The 13,730-nt window shown below is 33.8% G+C and overlaps 1 protein-coding gene across 2 annotated transcripts in view; it reads right to left on the minus strand.

Annotated features, from left to right (window-relative positions):
• LOC137404670 (GMP synthase [glutamine-hydrolyzing]-like) overlaps nt 1–13,730 on the minus strand; it is a 37,269-nt gene that overhangs the window by 10,222 nt on the left and 13,317 nt on the right. For both annotated transcript variants that reach the window (XM_068090897.1, XM_068090896.1), the window contains exons 7-12: nt 12,979–13,144; nt 10,124–10,275; nt 7,859–8,032; nt 7,194–7,299; nt 5,307–5,422; nt 2,281–2,402 (exon numbers count right to left, since the gene is read on the minus strand). In XM_068090897.1, the coding sequence (XP_067946998.1) occupies nt 2,281–2,402; nt 5,307–5,422; nt 7,194–7,299; nt 7,859–8,032; nt 10,124–10,275; nt 12,979–13,144 (836 nt within the window). The remainder of the gene's footprint in view (nt 1–2,280; nt 2,403–5,306; nt 5,423–7,193; nt 7,300–7,858; nt 8,033–10,123; nt 10,276–12,978; nt 13,145–13,730) is intronic.

Consider the following 13,730-nt stretch of genomic DNA (forward strand, 5'->3'; position numbering starts at 1 on the left):
ACATCAATAACAGTTAATTCTCTCGTTGTCCAACTCCAAAGCTTTTCATTTTTCGATGCATATTTATTAAGAGATCTTTGAAAAGTTGAAGGTAAGTTAGCAGATTTATTGCATCCAAAATGTTCAATATCACTCCACGGGAAAAAGAGGGCGAAATATAGGCGACATTCGCTTCGCCCGTAATTGGGCTAAACTTATCTTCGAAAATTCTGAAGAGTCATTTGAAAAATACAACGTCAGCCTTTATTTGAACACCACCTCTATTTGAACGCCGCCATAGAGGAAAGCTTGAAAAATAGAGCATCATGACATTCAATTAGAGGTTTCACGGTATGTTTCTTATATCAAAACATGCATATTGAAGCAAATATTCTAATTACAGTACATTTCATTGTGTTAAATTTATTCCAGAGCAAATAAAACAACAATAAATACTTTAATTCATTACATATATAACATTAAAACAAATACATTACACATTAAATTTATGTAAAGTTTAAATATTAATTGGTAAAACGACATTTTTGTTGTTACAGTGCCCCAATACTTATGGATGGAATTGTGAACTTGTTAAGGCATAGGTTTGGTGGTGAAGTGATTGATAAAATACAAAGGGTAACTTACACTAATTTAACTATAAATTTTAAAATCAACTTTATTTATAAATCTTTTCATATTCTAATGCTTTATTTTAAATTTTTACCAGTTTCTTTACTTTACTTACAAAACTGAAATGTTTTGAGCAATTTTTGATGTCGGATGTCAGAAATTAATTTGTATGGTCAAAACAAATATTCATACACTTTCTACATCATAGGTAAAAAATAATGCTATACAGATGTTTGTTTGTATTAGCAGAGTAAGCAGCTGCAGCCAGTAACATTTGTCCTGCTAGACACAATCCTTAAACCATAACTGACACGAACAGCCTTCTTTGTTTTTTCTAAGTAAATCAGACACTGATTCCGATTTTGTACTCAAAATAAAGAATGGTCCACTAACTTTCAAAGTCATGAAGGCTTTTTCACAGCGTTTCAATATCAGTCTCACAAACGACACAATCGACACAACAAGCTCCGCTCATAAATATGTGACATATACTAGTTTTTTAGGAACAGAAGTTGGGGATGTTTAGTCCGATCTAGAATGATAGAGATGGGTGTCTTAAAACTCATTATTATCTAAATTCAGCCTTCAAAATAATCTCAGTATTTTATGAAAGGTAGATAAGCTGTTTATCATTGCTCGTAGCTTGTTACATGATTTTTAATAGGCTGAATGCTGAGAAAAAAGAGCTCAAAAAAGCGCAATAACAACACTAGCTTGTGATAAAATAACTTTAGCTTTTTTGAGCTCATTTTTCTCAGCTTTCAGCCTACTAAACATCCTGTAACAAGCTACAAGCAATTATAAATAGTTTATCTACCTTTCAGAAAAGACTGAGATTATTTTGAAAGCTGAATTTAGATAATAATAGGTTTTAAGACACCCATCTCTATCATTCTAAATCGGATTAAACACCCCCAACTTCCGTTCCTAAAAAGCTAGTATATGTCACATATTTATGGGCGGAGCTTGTTGTGTCGATTGTGTCGTTTGCGAGGCCGATATTGAAACGCTGTAAAAAAGCCTTCATGACTTTGAAAGTTAGTAGACTAATCTTTATTTTGAGTACAAAATCAGAATCAGCGTTTCTGATTTACCTAGAAAAGGTTAAAGCTGTTCGTGGCAGTTTTGGTTTAAAATTCACTGTTGCTTAGCAGAGCATTGCTCCATGCTCTGTTGATGGTTGCATTGAATAGAAGAGAATAATGATCTCAACAAAAATAAACATGGGAAACATTAACACAATAGAAAGAGTGATTAGGTTGATTAGGAAAGTTTCATTTCAAACCAATTTCATTATCAAAATATTCAGAGCTTACAGACAACATAGGTAGAGGCTAACCAATCAGATTACTAGAAGAAAGAAGCTAACCAATCAGATTACTAGAAGAAACAAGCTAACCTATCAGATTACTAGAAGAAACAAGCTAACCAATCAGATTACTAGAAGAAACAAGCTAACATATCAGATTAATAGAAGAAACGAGCTAACCAATCAGATTACTAGAAGAAAGAAGTTAACCAATCAGATTACTAGAAGCTAACCAATCGGATTACTAGAAGAAAGGGTTGAATACAAATCTTGAGTTTCTGAAATTGGATGGTAATTATTATGCTAATTATAATTACACTGCTAATTATTCAGACTAAATAAATGAACAAAGACAAACAGACCTGATTGGAAGAAGAGTGCACTGTAAGGATATAGACGAAGTTATTGACTTGAGTTTTTCTAGGTCAGATTCACTCAGCACCCTTTTTAGAAGCTCTAAATGTTTCTGTGAGACTCTGGCTTCCTATCACAGAGAAATGAATCACAAAAAGTCCAAAAAGCAAGGTAAATAATTTAATTCATCACAAGCAAGCACATAGTAATTATGACAAAGACCAGTGATAGCTAAAAGTTATTAAAGGTGAGTCAACAATACCAGCAGACAAAGTTACTGTCAACAGAGAGTAATATGAGCAGATGAATGTCAACAGAGTGTAATATCAGTAGATGAACGTCGACAGAGAGTAATATCAGTAGACGAACATCAACAGAGAGTAATATCAGCAGATGAATGTCAACATAGAGTAATATCAGTAGATGAACCTCCACAGAGAGTAGTATCAGCAGTCAACAGAGAGTAATATCAGTAGACAAATATTAACGGTGACTAATATCAGTAGACGAACGTCAGCAGAGAGTAATATCAGTAGACGAACGTCAGCAGAGAGTAATATCAGCAGACAAATATTAACGGTGAGTGATATCAGCAGATGAACGTCAACAGAGAGTAATATCAGCAGATGAACGTCAACAGAGAGTAATATCAGGAGATGAATATTAACGGTGAGTAATATCAGTAGACGAACGTCGGCAGAGAGTAATATGAGCAGATGAATGTCAGCAGAGAATAATATCAGCAGACGAATATTAACGGTGAGTAATATCACTAGACGAACGTCAACAGAGAGTAATATGAGCAGATGAACGTCAACAGAGAGTAATATCAGGAAATGAATATTAACGGTGAGTAATATCAGTAGATGAACGTCAGTAGTCAGTAATATGAGCAGATGAACGTCAACAGAGAGTAATATCAGCAGACGAATATTAACGGTGAGTAACATCAGTAGACGAACGTCAGCAGAGAGTAATATGAGCAGATGAACGTCAGCAGAGAATAATATCAGCAGACGAATATTAACGGTGAGTAATATCAGTAGACGAACGTCAGCAGAGAGTAATATGAACAGTCAACAGAGAGTAATATCAGGAGATGAATATTAACGGTGAGTAATATCAGTAGACGAACGTCGGCAGAGAGTAATATGAGCAGATGAATGTCAGCAGAGAATAATATCAGCAGACGAATATTAACGGTGAGTAATATCACTAGACGAACGTCAACAGAGAGTAATATGAGCAGATGAACGTCAACAGAGAGTAATATCAGGAAATGAATATTAACGGTGAGTAATATCAGTAGATGAACGTCAGTAGTCAGTAATATGAGCAGATGAACGTCAACAGAGAGTAATATCAGCAGACGAATATTAACGGTGAGTAACATCAGTAGACGAACGTCAGCAGAGAGTAATATGAGCAGATGAACGTCAGCAGAGAATAATATCAGCAGACGAATATTAACGGTGAGTAATATCAGTAGACGAACGTCAGCAGAGAGTAATATGAACAGTCAACAGAGAGTAATATCAGGAGATGAATACTAACGGTGAGTAATATCAGTAGATGAACGTCAGCAGTGAGTAATATGAGCAGATGAACGTCAACAAAGAGTAATATCAGCAGATGAACGTCAACAGAGAGTAATACCAGTAGACGAACATCAACAGAGAGTAATATGAGCAGATGAACGTCAACAGAGAGTGATATCAGTAGACGAACGTCAACAGAGAGTAATATCTTTTGACACCAAATAACTGTAATGTGAATTTTGTTGCAAGTCAACCTTTAAAGGTGAGTCAGCAATACCAGCAGACAAAGTTACTGTCAGCAGAGAGTAATATGAGCAAACAATTGTCAACAGTGAAGAAGATCTAAAGAGGATTGTCAACATAGTGTAACACTTCAGTAGGTGGAGTTAGTAGAGACCATGCTTCTCAGTTGACAGCAAACAATTCTACTTGGATGAGTCTATACATACATTTAGAAAAGTTGATAGCAAAAATCTCACCTCTGGTTCATCCTAAATAACAGCAACAGTTAGGTAAAGTGAATCTGATTAAGGTACCACAAATTCCTGCATAAGATTAAAAATTTAACACCAAATTGTAAACTTAAAAACCCTTCCTCGACTTATATGGCGATCACGTTTTTCATGGCATGAGTTCCAGTAAAATTCAACTTCAAAAACATCGCAAATCAAAACTATATGCAACAACATATAAAGATTTATCTATAAAATAGTATCTTACTAGTAATCCTATTCAACATGAGACGGATCAAACAAAAAGTACCATTCTGCCCCATTCAAATTATCATTGCTAGGATTCTCTTCTGGAATAACTTTTTTTTTAATGTAATCCTTTTTTGTAGTATTTGCTGACATGCTCACATTCGGTAATCCGTTTGACACATCCACTATCATCCAACCATCATTTTTCTTGTACATGAGATCCTGACAGAAATATGTTTTGCAGCATGGTTTTTTTGCTAGAATCATTCATATTATCAAAAATTGCCGTTTTGTTCTATTGGCGAGGCAGGCCAATACGATGAAGTATTGTTTTTTCTGCCTTGTGGTCTTCACTAGGATTGTCATTTTTCGTTCTTTGTTAATTATTGTTACCTTTTACTGACGGCGCCAAAAACCATGGAAATTTTTGTTGATGGAGTTTTTGAATGCTATTTTGTCAGCTACGCATCGCCCGCTTCTGATGCCGACTGAACTATTAGCGATCAGACGATTTGAGCCAGAGAAGGGTGTCGACTTATCAAGCAAGTACATGTCAAAACCAGGATTATTAAACCAAACTTTAGACCTCAACTTATACGCCGGGTCGACGTTTATGCCGGAATTTACGGTATTTGCCCCTTCAGAGGTGGGTGACAGGAAGTGTATGTAAAGCTATAGCTGGCTTTAGACTAACTGCAGGTTGACAATCTAACCACACCAGAGTAACAACGTGGCTATAGGAGAATTGTCAAAAGCAGAATATATGATAGAAATATTCCAACAACGGATGAGTACCTTATTGAGTGAGTTGGAATAGTCTGCAGCTACTTTAAGCAGAGATGAGATCTCAGAAAACATTTTCTCTTTGTATGGCTGCTCGGCACACAAAACACGAATGGCAAGGCCTGGTCCTGTAACGTAATCATTGAACATATCTAAGTGCTATCTGAGCCTAGCGACGCCGGAGTCATAGGTGAATCTGAATAGATACGGATAGAAAATCTGATGACATTGTAGACAGTCGTAACACTAGAAAATTACAACTCTAAAAGCACAAACAATATTGTACGAATAATATCGTACGAAAAATATCGTATGAAAAATATCGTACGAACAATATCGTATGGACAATATCGTACGAACGATATCGTACGGACGATATCGTACGGACGATATCGTACGAACGATATCATACGAACGATATTGTACGAACAATATCGTACGAACAATATCGTACAAACAATATCGTACGAATAATATCATATGAACAATTTCAAAAATCTACTTGTATTCGTCTAACACTGTTTGCCTCTAGTAATAATATTCTTAGTTTTTTTGCTAAGGCTTGCTTGCCTCCTCAACAAGTAACTACTGACTCAGATCACAACTGTCAGTTAGAGTTGTCTATCCCTACATATTCACAAAGTTGGCCATATCCCAACCATGCAAACTCCATTGAATAGCAATAGAACTGTTCATAACTTGCAAACCGAAACAAAAGACACAGTTTAAATCTTTTCCCAAACATAAATTATTTAGGAAGAGATACAAGTATCTATCCATCTTTAGGTCCTTTTTAAAGGCCAACCGTTTCTATTCACCACTTTGGTCATATTAAGCTTTTCACAAAGGCTTTTCCATTTGCTTGACAATTGGTTACAAAATGTTTTAAATGTATATGCCACAAAAGCGCATACATAACACAGTATTTGACTATGATTGGTCATATGCAATCTATATTCATAAATCCCACTTTGTTGTCTGTCTGTTTGTCTGCGTGAGAGATACGTACTTTTCCCAAAATTGAGTATCCCAGAAATTTTTCAAGTTGAAAAGTTCGAGCAAGCCATGCAACATCACCGTGACACTGGGCCGCTGATTGTAAATGAGATACCAGGCATCTAGCTATACTAGGTCTGAATTTTTATTTTCCAGTTTGAGTGTTTATGGGACAGACAGTTACGACATACTTTAAATTTAGCTCATCTTGAAAAAGTATTGCTCAAAGATCAAGGTTTTCAAAACCCTCTAGAAGCATCTATGACAAAGGTCTTTATTAAAAGGTTGGTATTATTTAATAGCATTATAATCTCAATAAAATACAGGCTAGAAATTCTCTTACTACAAGCTTGTTGCTAACCTTTTAAAATATTTTTGCCAAAATTATTGTTTCCCTGCAGAACAAAAACCTCAGCGAAGCCAGAAAAGAATAAGCCTTGCAATTGCTATTACATTGATGACTTTTATCGTAGTCTTACGTTGTCTGAAATAAATTTGAGACGAGTTTGAATGCGAGGATTTTTTATGATGTCTAGGACTCCTACACAGCTAGCACCAGTTTACGATAATGTGAGCCAGTTTTAGGTAGAAAGTAGCAAACAAAAGTGAATTTGCTTTCAAAATATTAAAAACTAGTATGGAAAATGCCAAAATACCTCGGATGTGTTACTGCAAATACAAGGCTGCTTCTATTGAGCTATTTCGGAATCTTTCATTATGTCACCTGTCTGTGGTTGACAAATTGTCAAGATGCCGAAATTCGCTGAATGCTTGACTGAAAACCTTTGATAGCCACCTGCGACAAAGGTTGTTCGCGAAAAGGTTCAATGAATATATTGGGTGCGCAACAATGAATGCTACAAAGTGTTTATAATAATGTTCTACAAACACACAACCACCCACCTGGGAATGGATGACGTTCAACGACATCTTCAGGTAGACCAAGACTTCTGCCAAGCTCTCGAACTTCATCCTTGTGAAATTCTGTGAGGGGTTCCACAACTCGTCCCTACCAACAATGATTTTAACTTTCGAAACTTACGAGTCTAATATTGCTAGAAAGGTTAGATAAAACAAGGGAGCTTTCAGATTTCTTACACCCAAAGACTATGTCTATGTGGTAGGCAAATAAAATTTTAATTGCTTATCCGAAAAAATTTAAGAACAATTATTGCAGTTTTTAAAATTATTGCGGCATGCGATGGCATATGATAACTGAGTTACAGAAAGTATGTCTCTCAAACTTTAGCCTGAGATCTTTGAAAACATGTATTGCTTGTAGGTTAACAGAAATTATTGAATAATGCTAACATTATTATCATTATTATTAAACTTATCCGTTGGTCTTCCACCAATAAATAGAGTAACTACTGTCTCGATTGCTTACCATTGAAAGTGACATGGAAGACAACTACAGGTTTATGACCATGGCAATTACTCATTGCACACTCAAATTCAACGATATACTTTTTAAAGAATCTGTAAGCACCTTGACCTTCTGGTCAACCAATCAACACAATGAAATCTAACAAAAGTTGCCAATAGCAGCATAGAGTAAGGTAATCCACCTGGTTTCGAAGCTCTCGCACCAGCTCCGTATCATTATGGTGAGTCTTGATAGCATCGGCAGCTTTACTAGCGAGAGATGAAGCACTTTCAATGAGGTCGGGTCGTAGAGTACCCTGCCCAAGAATCACCTCCTTAGGAGATAGCTCCAGTTCCTCAATGACATCATTGGCTATCTGTCAATCAGTAAACTGAAAGATGCAAGTGACGACAACTTCCTAGTGGCATTGAATTAAGGACAACAGCTATAAAACTTTCAATAAGACTGGGGCGTAGAGTACCCTGCCCAAGAATCACCCCCTTAGGGGAGAGCTTAAGTTCCTCAATGACATCATTGGCTACCTGTCAATCAGTAAATTGAAAGGTGCAAGAAACAACAACTTTCTAGTTGAATTGAACTGAGGATAACAGCTATCAAACTTTCAATAAATTCGGGGCGTAGAGTACCCTGCCCAAGAATCAACTCCTTGGGGAGAGCCCGTGCTTCAATGGCATCATTGGCTATCTGTCAATCAGTAAACTAAAAGGTGCAAGAGACAACAACTTTCTAGTTGCATTGAAATAAGGACAACAGCTATAAAACTTTCAGAGGTCAGCGCGGGCGTAAAGTGCCATGCCCAAGAATCAACTCCTTAGGGGAGAGCCTAAGTTCCTCAATGGCATCATTGGCTACCTGTCAATCAGCAAACTAAAAGGTGCAAAGCGACAACAACTTTGTAGTTGCATTGAACTAAGGACAACAGATATCAAACTTTCAAAGAAGTCAGGGCGGGGTGTAAAGTGCCATGCCCAAGAATCAACTCATTAGGAGAGAGCTCATGTTCCTCAATGACATCATTGGCTATCTGTCAATCATTAAACTAAAAGGTGCAAGAGAGAACAACTTTCTAGTTGCATTGAACTATGCCAGCATCTATATAATAAAGCGGGTTATTTGAAAAGGCAGCTAAACTGGGCTAATTTACTTCAATGTTGGTTCGAAAATATTACCAACAACTTGCTGGAAAAAAAAATTTGTTTGTAGAAGATAATCACCTTTTTCTGTCGAGGCAGAAAATAATTTTTTGGGATTTATTTTCATCAACAAAAGTAGTTGAACAAAAAAGATCTGGAGGAGTGATGAAGCCCATAATACGCAATAGCATAGCTAGTCGTGGCGTTGGGCTTGTCGTCATCGTGTAACCTGCGCCAATTTTTTTGACATCCACGTTTAATAAACAAGGACTTCAGGGGAGTAAAAGCTTTTTTAAATGTCAGCAACCAAGGTGGCCTTTAATAAGCATACAAAATATATTGTTAATATATTAATGCTATTGTAAACCCACAGTTGTGTCATATCTTGATAACAGACTTTTTTTATGAAACTTCATCTAAATATGCAAAATATAGGTAAGCTAATATCTATCCCTGTTGATCAAAGTCATGGAGCTCTGCTGCGAGTTGAACTTTATTTACCTATTATGAAAACAACTTATCAATTTACAGGCTTATATTGAATATTGCATGAACAGCATAGCTTAAGATTGATCAGATCGTAGTTTTTGTAATTTAATGTTTCTCGGTTTTATGCGAACAACAATGTGAGCCCCGCAATATACTGTACAGACTATAACAGACTATCCCATACACCCCACCAACTACCCACTTCATAGATACACTTTACACACAAAAACCCCTGAACATACCAGACATGAACATCTTGCCCGCCCCATATCTGGAACATCCTTATATCATAACAATTTATTTTTTAAATTATATCAAACTCCCATGTTATTATTTTATGTATTTATGTTAATTCTTTTTCTACACAACCTGATCTGCTTTTGTTGGCATTAGTTAGGATCAACTAAAAGATGTAAAATGTAAACTCCTTCGAATTTGTCAATTTTCCTTACACAAAGCACATAAGTAAAACATAGTTGTCAACATGCCTCCTCAGAACATTCCTACAAACCACAATCAGTTTCAGCATAAACTAGAAAATAAAACAGTTCAAGGACTTTACATAGGACTTTTTTAAACGTATAAATTGTTATATTTTTGTTTCAATTCGTTATATTTCCAAGTAAGCATCGAAAAATTCCTACGAAAATCACTCGCTCAACAAAAACAATATAATAAAAACAATAGCGCAGCCACACCACAGCATTTCAACAATTATATTATTAGAAATGTTGAATATGCTGTGTTGGAATTATCTTCATATGTCGAAATAAAAATTAGCACAAATTTTCTGTCATATTGTATCAACAATAGATATGACGTACCATCATGAATGTATCTCCAATGATTCTTCGCTTTTCCTCAGGGTCAGTAATAGAGTTTAGCATTTGAGTCTTTCGTTTGAGTTTGTTTGGGTGGTCTCCGTTGACTGGCACACACGTTGTGGCCGTGTAGAACTGCTGTGCAGCGGATATGGCTAAAGCACAAACCAAAAATTCTAAGGTAAATGTGAGAATTTTCATAGGCCAGATAAACAGCCATGAGTCATAATTTACCAACAAATGGTAGTTAATGCAAGTGATGCACTACTAGTAGTGCTCTACTACTAGTAGTAGAGCACTACTAGTAGTGCACTACTAGTAGTGCACTACTAGTAGTGCTCTACTAGTAGTAGAGCACTACTAGTAGTGCACTACTAGTAGAGCACTACTAGTAGTAGAGCACTACTAGTAGTGCACTACTACTAGTAGAGCACTACTAGTAGTGCACTACTAGTAGTAGAGCACTACTAGTAGTGCACTACTAGTAGAGCACTACTAGTAGTGCACTACTAGTAGAGCACTACTACTAGTAGAGCACTACTAGTAGTGCACTACTAGTAGTAGTGCACTACTAGTAGTGCTCTACTAGTAGTAGTGCACTACTAGTAGTAGAGCACTACTAGTAGTAGTGCTCTACTACTAGTAGTGCACTACTGTGTATGTGTACACGAATAACTCAACTCCAAACTATGATCTTATACATATTCTGTGGGCCAGTTGGAATCCTGCCAATGATCTGGAAGGTTCTGTCCTAGTTAAAGGATCTACAATATCTAACTCTGAAACATACTCAGTTGCCTTTCTAATAAAATTGCTATGAAATAGCTCCAGCAAAAAGTTGCCTGTGATACATGAACTACCCTACTTGTATTAGGATAATGTATGGAAGTAATTGACAATGTTGCCTGCAATAGCATCATTCAAGGACGTAAATAAATTCAATATGTAAATAAAACATGTAAAAAAATATATGTGATATTTAACTATTATAAATAAATATATGTGATATTTAAATATTATTAATAAATATATGTGATATTTAAATCTTATAAATAAATATATGTGATATTTAAATATTATAAATAAATATATGTGATATTTAAATATGATAGATACATATATGTGATACTTGAATCTTATATATAAATATATGTGATATTTAAATATTATAAATACATATATGTGACATTTAAATATTATAAATAAATATATGTGATATTTAAATATTATAAATACATATATGTGATAATTAAATATTATAAATACATATATGTGATATTTAAATCTTATATATAAATATATGTGACATTTAAATATTATATATAAATATATGTGACATTTAAATATTATAAATAAATATATGTGATATTTAAATATTATAAATACATATATGTGATATTTAAATATTATAAATAAATATATGTGATATTTAAATATTATAAATACATATATGTGATATTTAAATCTTATATATAAATATATGTGATATTTAAATATTATAAATACATATATGTGATATTTAAATATTATATATAAATATATGTGATATTTAAATATTATAAATAAATATATGTGATATTTAAATATTATAAATACATATATGTGACATTTAAATATTATATATAAATATATGTGATATTTAAATATTATAAATAAATATATGTGATATTTAAATATTATAAATAAATATATGTGATATTTAAATATTATAAATAAATATATGTGATATTTAAATATTATAAATACATATATGTGATAATTAAATATTATAAATACATATATGTGATATTTAAATCTTATATATAAATATATGTGACATTTAAATATTATATATAAATATATGTGACATTTAAATATTATAAATAAATATATGTGATATTTAAATATTATAAATAAATATATGTGATATTTAAATATTATAAATACATATATGTGATAATTAAATATTATAAATACATATATTTGATATTTAAATCTTATATATAAATATATGTGACATTTAAATATTATATATAAATATATGTGACATTTAAATATTATAAATAAATATATGTGATATTTAAATATTATAAATACATATATGTGATATTTAAATATTATAAATAAATATATGTGATATTTAAATATTATAAATACATATATGTGATATTTAAATACTATAAATAAATATATGTGATATTTAAATATTATAAATAAATATATGTGATATTTAAAACATATAAATAAGTGTATGTAAACAAGAGATAAATACAATAGAATGATCAGTAATAATATTGTTCACATTCTAACATGCCAAAGTGTGCTTTGGACTGTATGAAGTACATTTGCACATCGACATATAATAACATTACTTTATTTTCCAGTGAGTGTTATAAAAGAAGTTTTGGAGTTACTTACCAATGGAACCCCTAGACTTACTAACGCAAACAACTAATTTTAACTTGTTTATTAACTACAACAAGTTCAAGGTCAAACTATAGTCTCCTTGCAAAAGAAATTAATTGAATTGCTTTTAAATTCTCTACGCATACACCTCTGACGATTCATGATAAGCAATCGTTAGGAACTGCACATATGGAAATAATTGGAGTTATCCCCTCCTTTCATTGATATACGATCAATAAAGTAGTTGTTGCTATATTAATTAGGAGGTCATTCGTGAATGATTCTAATCGAACAATTTTAAAATTCATTGAACCCTCAAGTTATGCAGCGAGAATTTGCTTCTTATTTTAACCCTAGTTACTTTTAGCCCTAGTTACCTTTAGCCCTAGTTACCTTTAGCCCTAGTTAACTTTAGCCCTAATTAACTTTAGCCCTAGTTACCTTTAGCCCTAGTTACCTTTAGCCCTAGTTACCTTTAACTTTGAGGCCAAGGTCATTGAGATGCTTCTCTACATTCATGCTTTCTTGCTTTCGCATAAATCCGTTGTCAATGTGAATAGCTATAACCTGGTCATCAGGCAGCGCCTTATGAAGAAGGGCAGCACACACCGTTGAGTCGACCCCTCCGGATAAAAGCATCTGCAAGGTTATTAAAAATGACTTTGTAGATACGTCCGCATGTTGTAATGCAAGCATTGTTAAATTGTGGTATGAGAAAGCAAATCACAGACAATCTGTGTGCCATATGGAAGATGAATACCAGTATCGTTTAAAAGCACTATAATAAACAGACCAGAAACTACATCCACGGAAGTAAGACTTTGGTCAGAAGGAGGGAACCTGTTTTGGAAAGAAAGCTTGGCGACCTTCCAAAATTGACTGAGAATCAAGCTGTGTATACATTAGCCGGTGTTAAAGATGTGGTTGCATCAAAAAATTCAATTTAATGAAATTAAAACCCATGAAAGGCTAAAACATCAGCTACAATTTGATGCCATTTTTGTCTTTGTAGACCAACCCTGTCCAGAGATATATTCGTTTGAATGAGGCCCTCTTTTAAAAAGCTCACATTCCAGCGGGTGCTTTTTTCGTGACGTCACAAGCAAGGTATCTGAAACGAAACCACGAGCGATAAATATGAGGTCGCTTCGTTAGCCAATCATGAGCGCGAAATTTTTATATAGGCCGTAATAAATGTTATCACTCGTAAAACGTTTCAACAATT

Source organism: Watersipora subatra, chromosome 9 (genome assembly GCF_963576615.1).
Source record: "Watersipora subatra chromosome 9, tzWatSuba1.1, whole genome shotgun sequence".
Lineage (NCBI taxonomy): Eukaryota > Metazoa > Bryozoa > Gymnolaemata > Cheilostomatida > Watersiporidae > Watersipora > Watersipora subatra.